Source organism: Corythoichthys intestinalis, chromosome 4 (genome assembly GCF_030265065.1).
Source record: "Corythoichthys intestinalis isolate RoL2023-P3 chromosome 4, ASM3026506v1, whole genome shotgun sequence".
Taxonomy (NCBI): Eukaryota; Metazoa; Chordata; class Actinopteri; order Syngnathiformes; family Syngnathidae; genus Corythoichthys; species Corythoichthys intestinalis.
Window position 1 is genome coordinate 9,921,543 of NC_080398.1, and position 19,427 is coordinate 9,940,969.

Here is a 19,427-nt window from a genome sequence, read left to right on the forward strand (position 1 = left end):
GACTTAATAAATTGGTCACACTAAATGCTGCTCCTCATTTACCCACTAAAAGGCAGCAGCACTCCAAGCAACATTACCCCGTGTAACCCTTTATTCCCAATGTTCTAAAATAGCGACAATCAACACAAAAAAGAAAGTTGACTGCGATGGCCGACGCGTCAACGATAGATGGAAATTGGACTACTTCTTTACTAAAATACGTAACAGCTGTGTCTGCCTCATTTGCAAAGGGACAGTCGCTGTTTTTAAAGAGTTTAATGTGAGGCGATATTACCAAACAAGCCACGCTGACATTTCTGACAAGATTACAGAGAAGATACGTAGCGAGAAATTCAAGCAACTTGAAGCTAGTTTAATTTTACAGCAGCAGTATTTCACAATAGCCCGAGAATCGAAAGAGAATGTCACAAAGGCTAGTTGCGAGATTGTGGAAATCATTAATAAAAAAAAAAAAAAAAAAAAAAAAAACAAAAAAACAAAAAACAAATGTCACACACGGAATGGCCAGTGGCGCCTCCAGAAATTTTTCATAGGGGTGGCCAGATGGGGCCACTTAAAATCTTGGGGTGGCACACCAAAACTAACAGCCATAATTTCAGGTTTTCATGATATTATTGCAGTAAAAGGTCAGGGGAAAACAGAAAGACTTAAGGACAGGGCTACTGATATACTTTGGTGTATTGTGTAATAGTTGATGTTACTAATGATTTAATGTGCATAGTCCATAACTGTCCAGTCAACATTTTGAGTTCCACAACAATTCTGTTTTATTGTGTTATGTATATATTAGGCATAAGGTGTACATTTAACAAAACAAAATAATTACTGGGGAAAAGCAGGTGCTGGCAGATTTGCATTTGGGATGAAATGCATAACTGATGCTACAACAATCTAACGATATACTGGCAAGCGGGGTGGCCAAAAAATTTATAGGGGTGGCCGTGGCCACCCCTGGGGGCGCCACTGGGAATGGCTTGCTAAAATTTGCTTAAATATATTGTTCTACGGAAAGGACCTCAGCCAAGGTTGGCCCCCCACATTTTTACCGTACCAAATCTGGCCCCCTTTGCAAAAAGTTTGGACACCCCTGACCTAAGTAGTCGAAGAAGCACCAAATTAGGTTGCAAGCTTTTTTTCTAGTACACGATGAAAAATATGCACGCATGGGCAAAACATCTATATTATTCTTTGGCTCTCTATTTCAACAGTCTTAGGAACAGATGCCCAACCATCAGTGCAACCAACAGCTTTTACACATCCAAAGACCAGGCCCATAAATAATTTACCACTATCATGCAGTATTTCAAGTTAGAGTCAATTTCAAAGCTTCAAAATGGGAGAAGAGGGAAAAAAGTGTTCATCCTAAAACAGGAGCACCATGCCAATTATTAATATACAATACAAACTCGACAGTCACACAGTGTTTATAATATACTGTACAGGGTGATTCAAAAAGAATGTGCCAAAACCATAGCGGTATATTTAAAAAAAAAAAAAAAAAAAACAATAACTAGTTGGATACAAGTACTGTATATAACTTCAAGTTTTTATTCATGCTTTACAAATGTATAGTCTCCCCGATTGCCTATGTATATACAATTACATATATATACAGTGAGGAGCACCCCTTACGATTTTGCAAGTTCACACACGTAGAAAATAGGTAGAGCTCTGAAATTTCAATCATACATGCATTTGCACTTATAGAGACATAATCTTAAAAACATCACAAATTCACATTATATGATATTTAAAAAAAATATTTGTAATTTACTAGGAATCATAAGTATTTGTACCCCTCAAAATCAGTAATAATTATGACACTCAGAGTTGCCAGTCTACCTTAAAAAAGGTCCACCTTTACTCCATGAGTAACCTCCCACCCACCACCCGTTTGAGCTCATTTTTGTCACCTGTGCACCCCTCAGTCAGTCATAATACAACTGCTACCATGGGCAAGACAAGAGAGCTTTCGAAAGACACCAGAGAAAAAATTGTTGAGGTATCGGGTACTTATTGGGTTAAAGTCTGGACAAACAAACGATTTAATAAACAACTTAATCTTCATCTCATCAGACCATAGGACATGGCTCCAGTAATCCATGTGCTTTGTTGACATGTCTTCAGCAAACTGTTTGCAGGCTTTCTTTTGTACCGTCTGCAGAAGAGGCTTCCTCCTGGGGTGACAGCCATGCACACCAATTTGATGTAGAGTGCGGCGTATGGTCTGAGCACTAACAGGCTAACCCCCCACCGCTTCAATCTCTGCAGCAATGCTGACAGCACTTCTGCGACGATCTTTCAAAGAAAGCATTTGGATGTGACGCTCAGCACGTATGCTCATCTTCTTTGGACGACCAACCCGAGGCCTGTTCTGAGTGGGCCCTGCTCTTTTAAAATGCTGGTTGTGCCAATGTGCTGCAGCTCAGTTTCAGGGTGTTGGCAATCTTCTTGTAGCCTTGGCCATCTTCATGTAGTGCAACAATACGTCTTTTAAGATCCTCAAAGAGTTCTTTGCAATTTGGTGCCATGTTGGAACTTTCAGTGACCAGTATGAGAGAGTGTGAGAGCTGCACTACAAATTTAGACACACCTGCTCCCCATTCACACCTGGACCTAGTAACACTAATGAGTCACATGACATTTTAGAGGGAAAATGACAAGCAGTACTCAATTTGGACATTTAGGGATGCAGTTTCTAAGGCGTGTACTCACTTTTGTTGCCAGGGGTTTAGATATTAATGGCTATATTTTCAGTTATTTTGAGGGTAAAATAAATTAACTCAATTATACAAGCTGCATACAGACTACTTTTCATTGTGTCCTTTTGTCAGTGTTGTCCTATGAAAAGATATACTTAAATATCTGCAGAAAAGCGAGGGGTGTACTCACTTTTGTGATATACTGTAACAATGAGTTGACCAAGTGTTGTTTTTCCACTCTATAGTTGCATTTGCTGACATTTGTAAAAGGATGGTGAATGGACATTTGAAATATTGGTAATATTCTGAAAGCTTTTTTTGTATTGCTTCAAGGATGCGTTGCTTCTCCGCGATTGTATTCAATTCAATTTAGGAAACTAAATACAGGGAATAATTGGGTCTTAAACCAAAAAGTGACTGCGATGAAAAAACTTCATTCAATAAATTCTGCAATGATGTGTTTAGAAAGTAAAATGATACTTCAAATTCATTTATTTAGGAATAAATGTGTCTGAAGTAATATCTTAGAGTTTATTCAGAACAAGATTGGGTGTTTTTTTAATTATACTCTTGATTGCAGTTTTGCTGCATTGGATTCAGGGTAGCAAATGCAGCAGTCAAAGGTCCTGTCTGCAAAGATTTGTTGATGTTGGAGTTGAAGTGAAACTAGACATGGGGTAAAAGATTTAAAAGGAGGTCTAAGCACTGCTTAGAGACCGCAAATGGTCATATTAGAATAATGTATGATTAGTTTGAATACTATTATATAAGCTGCACAGAGACTACTTTTTATTGTGTCAAAGTGTCATATTGTCATTGTGTTGTCCCATGAAAAGATATACTTAAATATCTGCAGAAATGCGAGGAGTGTATTCACTTTGTGATACACTGTACATATTTTCACACGCTTTAGTGCAATTTTCACTCTATACTTTTTCTGTGTTCATTTATTATCGTTATTGAATAGTGATATATTCAAAGCTCGTCTAACAGTCCATTATATTCACTTGTATCCTTCTCAGATCTGATCAGGTTCAGTAGTTTATCTTCCGTAGCACCTATTGTCATTTTGCCACCTACAGTAATCAACCCGTCTGCCCCCCCCACCACCACCACCACCACAACCACCACACACACAAATACACAGCCCCCTCATTTCATTTGTCTTTCCGCATTCTCGGGAGGCAAATACAACATTTGCTTTGTTCTGTAAAACTGAGGCAGCAACTTGGGACACTTCGCAACAATGAGGCTACCATCTGCCTGGCAGACATTTCTCTTTGCGAGATACACTTGCAAACTGTTTGCAAATCTTCCATGCAAATACTTACTACTTGTGGGTTGCGACGACAGGCACAGTAATCTGTGCATCACAAATCATGGTGTGATGTATTACTCATAGACCAACAGAAACCGGCATGCCTGGTGGTGGTGCATTTTAATACTTTGATAGGAATTACAGAAACAAAGCTTTTACATGTAACTTTTGGCAAGTAATTACATTGATTCTGGTTTTTATAAAGGCGGCTGGGTGGTCATCCATCATCAAGTGCCATAGGTACTTTCAGCTTTGTTTTTTTTGTTTTTTTTTTTAAAAACCTGTCCTGTTCAGCTGTTTGACACGGACAATGGAAGTCTAAGCGCCCGGATAGTCTGAACAGTTTTAATGTTTCACATTGAGAGTCTGACATGCTCCCATTGTGATCATTCAACATACCTCGTTTATTGCAACAAAGCAGCAAACAGGACTTACTTTCAGCTTTGACTTTGTGCCGCACAAGTTCACGTGGACCTCTTGATGAACTGTGTCGCAGTGAACAATTGCAGTACAACCTAAATTAAGTGCTGCAAATTTGGTATGCTTTGTTTTACCGAACACCATATTTGATGCCAAGAAATGTAAAATGTGGTAATAATTATGCAAAGAAGTGAATCATACTGAGAAAAAAACACATCATGCCTTGATTAGACTGTGCAATTCTCTAGACAGGCCCATGGCCTTGTGTTGCTTGAATGCCTACCCACTTAAGAGTAATATGCGTGTGACCACATAGGAACTTCAGAGTCACCTTGCTCACTAATCTCATTACAGCCCGGTATGTAAGCATGTACTTTTTTATTGTACATGGCGGATTGGAGACTTGCCAAATTTGTTACAACACACTCTACACATTATCAAGGTTGGCTGCATGTGCACGCTCGTTCTTTTTTAAGATCATATTGTTTTCATTTTGGAATATTTTTCCCCAATGAGTCTTGTTTTCTACCAGGCTTCATTTACTTTTCTGTTTAAAACACACTCATATCTGCATTGCGCTCTCTATCCTTCACGCTACTGCCTTCTTTGTTGCGCTTTAGTTATCTTTTACTGTGCCACAAGTTCTTGCATCTTCTTCCTCAGTCTGATACTGCACGTTCAGCTCGCACTTGCACACACATATGCACACATACACACCTTAGTGAATATACTTTGAGTTCAGTTCTTTGTTTATATCATTAGCTTATCCCTAAAGTGTTGTTTATTAGTGCTACCAAGAAGCAATGGTTTATTTATATTTTGGAAAGCAACTACTGTACTTAGTGAGATTTGTTAAAATAGTATAACATTTTACAGGTACAGGTAAAATATTTCGTCGACGAACAATTTCATTACGATGAGCTAAAACTGTCTTGGGGACTAAAACATCGTGAGACGAATGCTAGTTTTCATCTGACAAGACGCCAATGAGACGACATAGTTTCTGTCACAGTTAACAATGCGGAAAACTTTCACTTTGTACATGGAGTATGTCAGCCTGCATGGTAGCAGTGTTTGGGTTGTGTCACCCATGTGCGAAGTGCTGCCCTCTCTCCCCACACAAAAATAAAAAACATACACACCGGTGTTAAGATGTGATTCAAGCTAGGTTGTGCTCCATCTTGCTTGTTTTGAGACACATGGTAAGATTTGTTTTCTTATCTTGGCAAGAACGAACGTGCAATGTTGCTTTGGCCTTTAAAGGTCTGGGTTGAGTGATCATCACACACTACATGTAACCCGTAGCATTAACAGAGCATTCACGTTTACGTTAGCTTTAGCATTTAGCGTGGCGAGCGTCGTCAGACTTGCTACCCTGTCACCCACTATGCTGCCATGATGCACGACAATATACCTTATATGCTCATTTTCCTTTAAAGGGCTGTTTCAGTTCAGTTCAGTTTCATAATCCCGAGAGACGTTATCATATTTTTTATTTTTTCAGACTTTTGTTGTTGTTATTGCAGTCACATAAACATATGAAGTATTTATCAAGCACCTCTACATGATCCTGCTGCAGGGATTTGACACACACCACAGTTGTTTGACAAATTAGGAAATCACTATAACTTGTATTAATGGTATGCAGTTCTACTGTAATCCAGACATCAAAAAACAAATTCAGTCAAACAGAACAAACAAACAAACAAACATACAAAGACTCTTTTCATTGTTCTTGTAAAAGTGGCTACAATACCTCTACGGTACATAATGTATATAATCAAATTGTGGAAAAAAAGACACTTAAATAGCAGATAGAAATAAACTCAGTCCAAGATTTGATCATAGCTAGACTTATAATAATTACTAGAATTTTCTAAATATAGGACACTACGTTTTACACTCATCATTGAACACTGAAGTTTAGAATCTGGTGCGGTTTATCTATTGATTTGTATTGTCTATTGAGTTGTATGTCTTCTAGTGTAAATAAACATGCGGTTTAAAGTCCATTGTGGCTTGTATGTCGACAAATAATTTTCCTTTAAAACTTGGTGTGTGCAGCTTACAAACAGGTGTACATTAGCTTTTCTTAGCTTGGTTTACACATCAAACCCATCGATTCCAAGTTTTTGCTCTAACGTTGCTCTGTAGGTTTGTTGAGGTGACTGTGTCCACTTTCCTCTTTTTCTTCAAACTATTGTATATCATAGATCTACACTGTAATGTGATGTGACTGCGAGTGGAACTTACCCTTGCATGTTGGTAAGGAGCCACACCATGTGCCATTATTGGTGCAGGTCCGGGTAACATTGTGTTCCCCTCCAATCATCACAAAGCCCGGCTGGCACATAAAGGTTACATTGTGGCCCACAGTGGTTTCATCGCCAAATTTGAGTCCGTTTGCTGGGATTCCTGGGTCGTTACAAGTGATGACTGTCATGAAGGATAAAACATGGACATCAGTTAATGTGCAATGCGACAAGAAAAACTTTGAAATGTTATTTACAAGACCCACGACAGTTAATCATCATTGCTGATCACTGTTACAATACTATTTTATCAAGGGGACACTGCTGAGGCAAAAACCTTTTGGCATTCACATATTTTTTCACTTTCACTTCACAGAACAATCTGAAGTTGTGAAAACAAGGGAGAGGGCAACTTTTCCTTCCAATTTATTGTTCGTCTCCCAATTTCACTGTCTCTTTGTTCCACATAAAAGAATAACAGTCTCACATGCACTTTTATTTAGAAAGTTGTTGGGGTTCAAAGATACACCTGTGCACCATAAAAGTTACTGTGATGTGAGAAGTATACACGTACACACACAAAAAAATTGAGGTTTAGGATTGTGGGTTTGATAAAAGAATAAACAATATGTTTATAAATTTGATATAATGGGTTTGAAAATTTCAACACCTGTAAAAGCTAATTGCACGCACACTAAAATACAAGCAGTTTTCAGTGTTGGCCATTTCAAAGCCAAGTACTGACCTCATTTGATCTGAGGGCTATGAAAGATGCCAGCATTCGTTTAATTGCTTTCCACAGCACCTATCTCACCTTTCAGCCTTCATTTGCACTCATTTATTAAAAATATTGCTTGGATTTTTCACCCTGAGGTTTGATGCATGCGGTTGTCCTTGTAACCACCTCTGACACGACATTAATTAATGTTTGAGAAACACATTTTAATAATAAATTATTTATCATTTGTTCCTGCAAGGCCATGAACTCTCTGATGTTCATCAAAATGTTGGATGAGATCTTTTTATGTCCGCCTTTTGAACGCCTTGCATCAGTACATCTTTCATCCAGCGGGAAACTTATGTGCATCTGTTTTCAACATATAAAGGACAAGACAGAGGTGATGGACAACATTACGCAAAATCTGAATTGAATAAAAGAAGCTTAACTCTGTATGTACTCTTTCTCATGCAGGTGTTCTTCAGCTTCTGGCTATTTTCTATATAGCCTGATAGTGCTATTTCTCTCGGTGGGATTTACATATATTCTCTTTCATTTTCTCTTACTACCATGAAATTACTTTATATCAATCTAAATTCATAGTGGGTGGCGTCTGTCTGTCTTTTCCACCTACCTATAGCAATGTACTCAGCAACTAGAAAATGGATGACAATGAAATCACAGACGTCTATGGTCAAATTTTGTCAAGCTTGAAACCTAGTTTATACTAAAAAAATACTGTAAATATGTAGAGTACAAGAAAAAGATAATCACATATTTTTTAAAGTAACAGAATCCCAGCATTATTAAAAATAATAGTAACGTGGTCATTATTAGCGAATAAAATACAATATTTTAAATTTTTTATTAAATATTATTTTTATTAAATATTTTAAAATATTTTGTTGCATAATTATTTGACACGATTATTTAAACCAAATAATTCACTAGGCTGTGATGTTAAATGCAACTGCAATGCCCATCCACACAACATTTAAGGAAATCAGGCCAATGCTTAAAGTTGTCCAACACACTGATCTGTATGCTGGCATGAAGTCGGTCTCTAATCTCAACCTTAAACCTCAAACAGAGAAAAAAGAAAGGACATTATAAGGACAGAATCTTAAGGAAAGGAGTTGAAAATCAACACAACTGTCAGCTACAAAGTCAAGTGTAATAATTAAGTGTTTACTATTCATTTTGAAAAACACTTCATGACATAACTTCACAGTTCACTGAGCTAGTCTTTTCTCTAGTGCACTCCAGCTAATTCGCTAATTCCTCAACATGCTCTGAAAATTCAATTTGTCAGCCACCAACAGTTTAAAGCAATATTTACTCCCTCTATCACTTTGTATCTTTCTTTCTACAAGAGAATTTTCCTAGTACCATCCATCTTGTCGTGCTGTGCACTGTCTGAAGTTAGAGTTGTGGGTGAGCTAGGAGCGATCTGAGCTGACTTTGGAAAGAAGTGCTTTTTACTGCTGGGCACATTCAGAAAAACAAACATTCACACTCGCATCCACCACTATGGAAAATTCAGATTCATGATTTAAACGTAGCTATTGTTTTTTTTAATTTTATTTTTTTGTGAAAGGGGAAGGCACAATTCACAAACAAATAAGTGTTGGGAAACCATGCGAACAGGAAAGACATCTGAACCCAGATGGTTTGGACTGTAAGATTTTAGTCTGTCACTACCTAATAAATTGAACACAGTTCCATAAGGACGACAAGAAAGTGCTATTCTGGTGAAGCTCCACGATGGAGTTCTGAAAATCCTAGGCAGAAAGTCTGTTGATTGACTGGCACAGACCGCAATGGATCTGCTGGTTGAAAGAAACAAGGATGATTAAGATGGCTGAATTTGGTATCTAAGAAAGGAAATTAGGGTGACAGATTGCAATAGACTTTGCCAAAAAGATGGAAATGGCTGTAGAAAACGTTTATAGAAAACATTGCGGAGGTGGAAGCACCAGGTGGATTACATCTTGTGCAGGCAATGTATTCTGTAGGACACTGACTCTGAGGTAGTGGGCAGGAAGAGTGAAGCTAGACAGCATAATATGGTGGTGTGAAAGAGGATGCTGTTGGGTTTGAGGAAGCTTAACAACGGCAGATCATGAAACAATGCCGGGAAACTCAGTGACATGCAGTGAGGTTCATGACGAGTGAGGCACTGACTTCCGGTCAAATTTACAAACACGAATAAAAAAATATGTGGCGGAAAACACAGACAAGACTGAAAAAAGCAGTTTCTGCTCTTGCACTCCTTTTTAGAAGAAACTGCTGTATATTAAGCCAATACAACTGTTGTGTTTGATTTAAAAAAAAAAATAAAAAAAAAGTCTATTTGCTGCCATAGCAGATTCATAGCACACGAAGCCCACGAACTATTTTTAATTTGTTCGTTTTACCCTGAACACCCCCATTTACAGACGTCGCGCAACCGCTTTTGTTTAAAAAAAAAAATTAAAAAAAATTAAACTTTAAAACAAATTTTTTAAACAAATTATGTCACAATGAAAATAATGGTGTCTGTAAATAAGTCACGGATCTCTACCTTATATCTATCGCGTAATTGTATTTTTTTTTTTGTTACCGTCGCATTTTCTCCAATATCTTAGACAATAAATGGCGGGTGGCGTGGCTCAGTGGTAGAGTAGTTGTCCCCAAACCCAGAGGTTGTGGGTTCGATTCTCTGCCCTGATGAACTCGCCTAAGTATCCTTGAGCAAGATACTGAACCCCACATTGCTCCTGATGCTGCACCAGTAGGTAGATGGCAATGTAGAGTAAAACGCTTTGAGCACCTTGAAAGGTGGAAAAGTGCTATGCAAGTATAACACCATTTACCATAAATAATCGATCCAAACAAAGAAAATTTGAAAAAAAAAAAAAAAAAACCTTTCAAAGGGTAAACATATGAAAAAGAAAATCTCCACCACTCTGCGATTTCTGCATCGCAACCCATATATTACCATGTTTCACCCATAAAATCCCCCCAAAAATCCAGCTGTGGCCATTCACAGCACGTCCTTGACTAGTTTCTCTACTGACCGTATATATATATATTTTTTTAATGCTGAAGCAGACTAGGTTTAAGTGACTTTTAACGTTATTGGCTGATTATTCTGATTATTCAGACTTCTGCAGGCATATTTTTCATGTCGCAATATCCATTTTGTGTCCAGACATTGCCACTCCTTGAAAACAAAAGACGGGGGAAGCAGAAAAGACTGTTTCTCTTTCTGTACCACTTGAAAAGAGCAAGGGATGCTTTTTTTCCCATTAGTTTGAAGCACACCTCGCAGCTCCGGTGTTGGTCTTCCTTTAATAAAAACCTACTGTTTTGATAGAAAATTCAAATTTGCGAATATATTCAAATCTGAAATGTAATCTTCCATTTTAAACGATTGTAAATAAAATACAAACAAGTTGAAGAACGAAGAAGACAGCGCGTCCATTCACAGGTTCAAAGGCCACCTATGATAGGCGCCCTCTGCCATGAGTCGGGCATATTTTTTGCCTCATGGAGTGAATTATTCACTGCCGTTTTATAATTACTCCACGAGTTTTAATAACGTTTCAAGAAAAACATTTCATACATTTCCCCTATTATGGAAATACAGGGCCTATTATCAGAGTGTTTTGTTATAAAGGGAGACATCATTATCATCGTGGCTCTTTGCGTTGGGGCTGGTTTCCCGTCCCATTGCATAGAGCTGACCAGGTGAGCTAGGCCCCTCCAGTACTGGCGGTCTTGTGCCAGCAGATTTGCATCCTTAAGGTAACTCTGTGTTGTTGGAACCTTGGAGGTCGTCCGTTTACAGCACCGCCGTACTCTCTATTCTCCTCTATGGCTCTGAAACATGGCCCTTAAACAAAGACACTGGCTGCAAGAATAGACTGCTTTGACAACAGGGCTCTTAGAACCATCGAGAACATCAGGTGGCCCCATCAAATCTCCAATAAAACCCTGCGAGCCTGGACAAATCAGCCCAGAGCCTCCCGCCTGGCTGCACAGTGCCGCATTCGCCGGCTTGGCCATGTTCTCCGTCATCCTCCTGACCACTCGACAAGAGCCATTCCTGAAGTTTGACCCAAAGGCTGCAGGCTGGAGACGACCACGAGGAAAGCCCCGCACTCGATGGCTTGACACCATCGCGGACGACCTCCAACATAGAGGGAGAGAGACACACTATTTTCCGTGCATACCAACAGGGTTACTGATGGACTACACCACGTGCCAAGCAGCACAGCATGGACCTGCCTCACAGCGCATCTCCTCCCTGTTTTGAAAAGGCAGTATGGAGGACGCGAAAATTATAATCTAAATCGGGGGAAAAAGGATTTCCTATTGGATTTCAATTGAAAACTGTTTCTAAATACATATTAAATGACAAAAAAAATGTACTATGTATTATAATCACATTTTTATTTTTTCATGACTGACTGGTGAGGCCCTGACTCCACTGAATTCACGTCACTGGGGGAACTTGAATCAAGAACAGTGTTGTGCCGCTTTTTTTTTAAAGTTGTGTGACAGGTCCAAGGTGGGGGGGAGGAATTTCCAGAAGACTGGACCACTTAAGCTTAGGTGATCAGAAAGAAGGGCAGGAGAGTACCTGGTGTGTTTTCTGGTAAGGAAAGGGGAGAAAGAGACTTGGTGGTAGAACTAGGGAGTGCAGGGAAATATATAAGGAAGTAGGCTACCTAATACGTGATATATTGACTGGACTGATGATGGCACACAATAATACAAGGAGTTGAAACAAGGGCAAATGTGAGTGCAGAATTTATGCATGAATGGATGGTTAAAAAAGGGAAGAAACATCTTCACAGTTTAGCCTGGATGCATGATAGGGATGGGAAGGAAGTGCATAAGATTAGGATGATTAAGAACAATAATGGAAATGTGTTGACTGGTGCCTGCAATGTGATGGATAGATGGAAGTAATACTGTGAGGAGTTGATCAATGAGGGAAATGAGAGAGACGGAAGATACGAAGAGGCACTGTTGGCATATCAGGAAGTAGCAATGATTACAAAGGGAGAAGTTAGGAATGCACTAAAGATGATCAACAATGGAAAGCCATTTGGTCTTAATGACTTGAGGAGGTATGTAAGTTTTAGACCAGGTTAATTTTATATATAATTGTGTATTTTTAGATGGAGAGAAAGCCGATGAGCAGCTACCTTAACACGAACTAAGGTACTGCATGAAGTCTGGAATGTAAGTGTTGGAGAGGCAGATTGTGGACTGTATAGGTTTCTGGTTCAATTTGGGTTATGGTCCGTTCGCCCCGGGGTGTCGGTCAGAACACAGGAGAAGGAGAGCGGAGTTGGTCTTTTCACCTTTAATCCAAGTTCATTCACTGACGCACACGGAATGACTTTCCCTCGCACACGTCTTTACAGGTGGCTGCACTCGTCTTAACTGGTGGCTGCACTCTTCCGAATGTGCACCTGGTGCTACTCGCGCCACTACGCTACTCTCAATCCCACAATGCACCGCGCGCGTGACGTAGTACAAAAACAGGAAGCGACGGTTACCATGGGAACGAACTAATAAACAGGAACCTTTCTAACAGCCGCCCCCGAATGTATGAAGTACATTCGCTCTTAAGAAAGGTGACCAGGTCTTTACAGTCTTACGCTGAATTCTTGTCGGCTGCATTGTCCTCCTCGTTGTCGGCTGAGACAGCTGGAAGTGTGACTAACCTGGCCACTGGTCGGGTGTACTCCTTGTCGCCGACCCTCACGACAGCAGAGCGTACCTGTCCATCGGCGCTTGGGTTGACACTGATGACGAGTCCCACTGGCCACGTCGCTCGAGGTGACTGCGGGTCCACCAGCAGCACGACAGCTCCATCGGTGATGTTGGCTCGCGTGGACTGCCACTTCTGACGAGTTTGCAGGCTGGGGAGGTAGTTCCTCAGGAAGCTGGACCAGAAGTGGTTCGCCAGGATTTGTGAGTGCTTCCAACGACGGCGGCTCAGGAGGGCAGTCTCTGGATACACAGTCTGAGGTAAGGAGCCATCCAGCCGCCCCATCAACAGGACGTTTGGAGTCACTGGGTCGGGATCGTGGAGACTGGATGAGACGTACCCCAGTGGCTTTGAATTGAGGATCCCTTCCACTTCGAGAAGCACGGTTCGTAGCACTTCCTCTGGGACTGGTTGGGCTCCCACTGTGGGATAGAGGGCAGCTTTCACCGACCGAATTTCCCTTTCCCACACTCCCCCGAAGTGTGGCGCTGCAGGAGGGTTGAAGTGGAAGCTGATCTTCTGCTTGGCTAGCTGCTCTTGAAGGTCTGGAGACATGGCAGCGAACGATTCTCTAAGCTCTCTTTCTCCGCCACGGAAGTTGGTTCCCTGGTCGGAATACAACTCTGCTGGCGTTCCACGACGTGCGATAAACCTTCTGAGGGCCATCAGGAACGAGTCGACGTCGAGTGTGTTCAGGAGATCCAAGTGCACACCCCTGGTTGTGAGACACTTGAATATTATACCCCACCTCTTCTCGATGCGTCTTCCCACTTTGACTTGGAAGGGCCCAAAGCAGTCCATTCCTGTCGAGAAGAAGGCTGGTTTGAAGAGTCGCAGTCGCGCCGGTGGTAGGTCAGCCATTTTGGGAATCGCAGGTTTGGCCTTCCAGCGGCGACATTCCGGACAGGAGTGCTGGTAGCGACGTACGGCTTCCCGACCTCTCAGGATCCAGTAGGAACGTCGTATTTCTGCGAAGACTCTCTCTGGTCCAGGATGATGCAGCCGACTGTCGTAGTCCTGAATGAGCAGTCTGGTAGAAGGGTGGCTTGGGTCCAGCACAACTGGGTAAACAGCCGATGGTTCCAAGCTCTCGGCACGGCGTAACCGTCCTCCGACACAGATGAGCTGTCTTTCGCTGTCCATCTCCGGCGATAAGGTGATCAGTCTGCTGCAGGATGAGACAGGTTTGCCGACTTTTAGGAGTCTCACCTCATCTGGAAAACTTTCTTGTTGGGCTCGCTGGAGGATGAGCCCCTCTGCTTTGCGGTAATCTTCAGCGGTGGGATTGCTGCTCTGATCTGCCGCCCCGTGAAGCTCCTGCACTGTAGCTTCTAGCAGTGCCTGCCAAGTGTCGTGCTGCTCGGCCCATGCGGCGCTGGCTTTGGTCGCGATGGCACCACAGAAGGTCGACTTCCTCAGTTCTGAGACATCCTCGTTCTGGACTCCACTTGACAGGACTGGCCATTTTTCTGGTGGTTGAAGGAGGAATGGAGGACCTTGACTCCATCTGTTTGGCTTCACCAGCTCTTGTAGACTCTTGCCCCTTGTGATGTCATCAGCAGGGTTTCTCTCAGAATCTACGTAGCGCCAGGACTGGGGGCTAGTGAGTTCTTGGATTTCGGCCACTCTGGTGCCAACGAAGACCTTGAAGCGACAAGACTCGGACTGCAGCCATGCCAACACGGTAGTGGAGTCTGTCCAGAGGACTGTCTTGGCAACCTTGAGCGTGAGTTCTCTTTCAAGGAGCTTAGCCAGCTGTGCTCCTGCAACAGCTCCACACAGCTCCAACCTGGGCATGGAGAGCAGACGCTTGGGTGCAACTTTAGAGCGAGCAAGTAGGAAGGAAAGATGTACCTGACCTTGCTTGTCGATCGTCCTCAAGTATGCCACCGCACCGTAAGCTTGCTCTGAAGCGTCAGAGAACACATGGACCTCTCTGACGACGCTCGACTCATCTACTTCGGCTGGTAGATATGCTCGTGGTAGGCTGACTTGGGGGAGAAGGTGCAACTCTTGCTCCCAGCTGTTCCATGCTTGCAGGAGGTCTTGGGGAAGGAGTGGGTCATCCCAATCTCTGTGCTTCTCCCACAGACGTCGGACAAGCATCTTGGCTCGAGTCGTGTGCGGGAGGAGGAATCCCAGAGGGTCATACTGACTGGCCAAGACCCGGTAGATGTTCCTCATTGTTGGGACGCCATACTCGATGGGTCGGTGCTTGTAGCTCAGAAGGTCTCTATGGCAATTCCAACTGAGTCCAAGTGTGGATTCAGTGGAGTCTGCTCGATCTTGGGCGAGCCAGAGCTCAAAACTCTCTGACCTGGCTTCTGGAGGTAGATGTTCAACGACGCTTGGCACGTTACTTGCCCACTGGCGTAGGTTGAATCCACCTTTTGCTAGAAGGTCTCGAAGTTTGTCTACCAGGTCTTTGGCCTCCGCCGGGGTAGGAAGGCTCTGCAGCAGGTTGTCCACGTAGAAGCACCTTTCGACGGAAAATTTCACCTCATCTTGCTGCTGACTGTTTTCGAAAACGTGACGTTGTAGGGCGAAGGTGGCGCAGCACGGACTGCAGGTGGTGCCAAATGGTAGGACTTGCCACTCCAGCACCTCTAGGGGCCCGTCTTTGGTCACATCACGCCAAACAAACCGGAGCAGTGGACGGTCTTCAGGGAGGAGTTGAACTTGATGAAACATCCCCTTGATGTCGGCACTAAGGGCGACAGTGTGCTCGCGGAAGCGCAGCAGCACTCCCAGGAGTGAGGAGCCAAGGGTTGGCCCCGGCAGCAGTGAGTCATTCAGGCTCTGGCCTCTGAACCGATATGAGCAGTTGAAAACGATTCGGTTCTTACCGTGATGACTCACCATGTGGTGCGGGATGTACCACTCTTCTCCCCCTTGGTTAACTTGGTCAGGACGAAGCTTTGAGACTGAGCCTGCGTCCACCAACTTCTGAATTTCCGTGCTGTATGCCCGAGCGAACTCTGGGTCTTTAGCCAGCCGTCGTTCTGTACTTCGGAGACTTGGCAGAACGGTTTCTTTGTGGGCATAAAGCACAGGCATGTCCTTCTTTCTCAGAAGGGGTGTGGCATATCGAAGGATCCCTGCCACCTCCAAACGGATGGTCTTTTCCTCCAACAGCGCCACTGCCGCTTCGTCTTGCTTGGACCTGGTTACGACTTTCTCGCTTCTGAAAGGGAGTGTGTCTAGCTGCCACAGCCTTTCGACGTGCTTATACAGTTCTGCGTCGAGTGGCGACACTGATGTCAGTAGACACTGCTGTGGATGCAAGGACTGCTGGACAAACTTTGCTGGGCCTTGGAGTGCCCAGCCCAGTCTGGTGTGAATTGCAGCAGGCCCACCTGGTCGACCAAGTCGGACGGGTTCGATGGCGGTGATCAGGTGCGGATGATCGGACCCAATGAGGACTAGCGGGTTTGCGTTCTGGAAGGATGTGATTGGTATACCAGCTAGATGTGGGTACCTCTTCTGCAGCCTGTCCATCGGGTACGACTGGTCGGCCAGACCAAGGCGAGATGCGGTGAAAGCTTTGGAGACTCTGAAGCTGGTCTTGGGGTTGGCAACTGGAGAGATACGGAAAGACACGGAGGAGCCAGACAGTGTTTGGACGTCTTGCCTGATTGTCCTCAGGGGAAGGTCCTCTCGGGTGCCTCGTAGACCGAGCTCTCGTGCAGCTGCTGAAAGGAGCATTGTTCTTTCGGATCCGTCGTCCAAGATGGCGTACGTGGATATGGTACGTTTGCCATGACGTAGGAGCACTTGGACACACTTCAATAAGACTCTGTGATCTTGCAGATGGCGATCGACGTACAATACCTCAGTGGCCGGGGTCCTTTGCCAGCCATCTTCACTGCTTGAGGGTTGTGATCGGCGGACGTTGACTTCATGAAGGACCTGTAGGTGCTTACCTTGACACAGACCACAAGGCTTCTTCAGGTCACACTGTGCAGCTTGGTGAGGCCTCGCACAGCGCCAGCACCTCTTATTTGCCTTAATCCATTCTGTGAGTCTTTCTTTACTCAGCTTGGTGACTTCTGAGCACTGACTGAGGAAGTGCTCGTCGTTCTCACAGAAGGGGCAGTAATGCTTGTTTCTTCCCTTGTTCCTCTTGGCGGCCTCTGTTTTGACGTTGTCGTCTTCTGGGCCCTTGGATCCATGGAGGACGGTAACGGTTCTTGGTCGTTGGCGACTGTCGGACTTGACTGCATGCCTCTCCCTTTGCCCTGTAGGTGGCTCATCGAAATCTTGACACCACGCTTCATGTTTCAGCCAATTAGCTAGTTCAAGGAGAGTGGGCACAGTACCTGGCTGTCGGCGGGTGCTTCGCCGGAAGTCTGCTCGTTGTTCTGGAGGAAGCTTGCCGAGCAGTCTTGCCACATGAGACCCACAGCGAAGTTCTGCTTCTCCGTCAGCGCCCAGTGTCTTCAGGAGACCGACCAAGGATTGCACGTGGAGGGCGAACCGCTCGAACGCTGCAATGTCACCACGGCGAACGTCTGGTGAGTCGAGGACGCTCGCTATCTTACTTAGGGCTATTTTGTGAGGTTGACCAAATTTCTCATTTAGCGCCAACAACGTGTCACTGTAGGGGGTAGGTGAGTTGAGATAGGAGTCCGCTATCAACTTTGCCTCTTCAAGCTTTAGGTGGTCAACGAGTATCTGGTACTTGAACAGCTCGGTTCCGTCCGTCGGCAATAGGTTCTCCAGCGCGATCTTTAGGCGTGCAAACTCACATGGGTCGCGGTGGCTGAAGTAGGGTATGGATGGTTGTGGCCCCCTGTAGGTCTGTTCAGTTCTGGTTACCATGCCGGAACGAAGTGGTACCGGGGCTTGCTGGCTCTGTCCATACCTCCACGGTGGCTGCTGCGGCGGAACTGCTGTTTGGCTGGGCCCTGATGGAACATAACTGGCTGCGTAGGATGGTGAGATCGAAGGCAGCTGTTGTGCATACACAGGCTGATGTATATTCGGCAGCAGTCCGGGTGTATAGGGCGCGGCGTAGGGCGTAGCTCGGACTGGTGTGGGTTGGTACCTTGGCTGGAGAGGTGGTTGCTCCACAGACTGGTAAGGCTGCGCCGCCGGCGAACCGTAAATCCGGAGGTTGCTGCTAGCTTGCTGGGGCTGGAAGTGTGGAGGTGGCCTGACCTCTTGTGGTGACGCTTCGGCGTTGTTGGCTGCCATGGCGCGGCTCTTTAGCTGCTGGAGTTGTACGATTAGCTGGTCTAATCGCTCGGTTGTGGGCTGAGCCGACTGTTCTTCTCTGTCCGCTTGGTCGGGCCATGGTGGAGGTTCCGGCCAGTCCTCTTCATCTTCGACTTGAGGAGGAGTGGTTTCCCTCTGGTTTGGAGCCGAGTGCTGTGAAGCTCGCTGGAGGCTTGACACGGCTTGGGCTAACTTGCGCATTTCTTCTTGGAGCGAGTTGAGTGCAGCTACGTCAACTTGTACAGCGTGCTGTGATTGCTGTAGCAAGCCGCTCTGAAGTTCTTCTCTTATCATGGTGCTTGACGAAACAGGATGAGGTGTAGGTGGCTCTCGACCGTTGGCCCTGGATGCTCTCGACAGATGCCTTGGGTGGGCTAGCTGTGTTTCCGGACTGTAACGCTGCCCTTCTGGGTTGTACAGGTCCGCCTCGTGGAAATCAGCATCCCGCCGGTGGTACTTGTCGTGGTAAGGAGGGCTGGAACGGTGGGGGATCATCTCGTCCGATCGTTCCTCTTGAGATGGCCACACTAGCTCATGTTCCTGCCTGTCTCGCTGCCTGTGCCATGTATAATTGACCTCGTAGTCATCTAGGTGGGTTGGTGGACGTGTCCACCGCTTGGGCCGTGCTCCACTGGCTTCGAACTCCATCTTTCCCAAGGTAAACGGACCAATCCGGCTCGAAGGACCAAAATGTGTTGGAGAGGCAGATTGTGGACTGTATAGGTTTCTGGTTCAATTTGGGTTATGGTCCGTTCGCCCCGGGGTGTCGGTCAGAACACAGGAGAAGGAGAGCGGAGTTGGTCTTTTCACCTTTAATCCAAGTTCATTCACTGACGCACACGGAATGACTTTCCCTCGCACACGTCTTTACAGGTGGCTGCACTCGTCTTAACTGGTGGCTGCACTCTTCCGAATGTGCACCTGGTGCTACTCGCGCCACTACGCTACTCTCAATCCCACAATGCACCGCGCGCGTGACGTAGTACAAAAACAGGAAGCGACGGTTACCATGGGAACGAACTAATAAACA

The 19,427-nt window shown here is 44.5% G+C and overlaps 1 protein-coding gene across 4 annotated transcripts in view; it reads right to left on the bottom strand.

Annotated features, from left to right (window-relative positions):
- LOC130915132 (CUB and sushi domain-containing protein 3-like) overlaps positions 1-19,427 on the bottom strand; it is a 386,272-nt gene that overhangs the window by 54,734 nt on the left and 312,111 nt on the right. For all 4 annotated transcript variants that reach the window (XM_057834920.1, XM_057834921.1, XM_057834919.1 and 1 more), the window contains exon 59: positions 6,694-6,876. In XM_057834920.1, the coding sequence (XP_057690903.1) occupies positions 6,694-6,876 (183 nt within the window). The remainder of the gene's footprint in view (positions 1-6,693; positions 6,877-19,427) is intronic.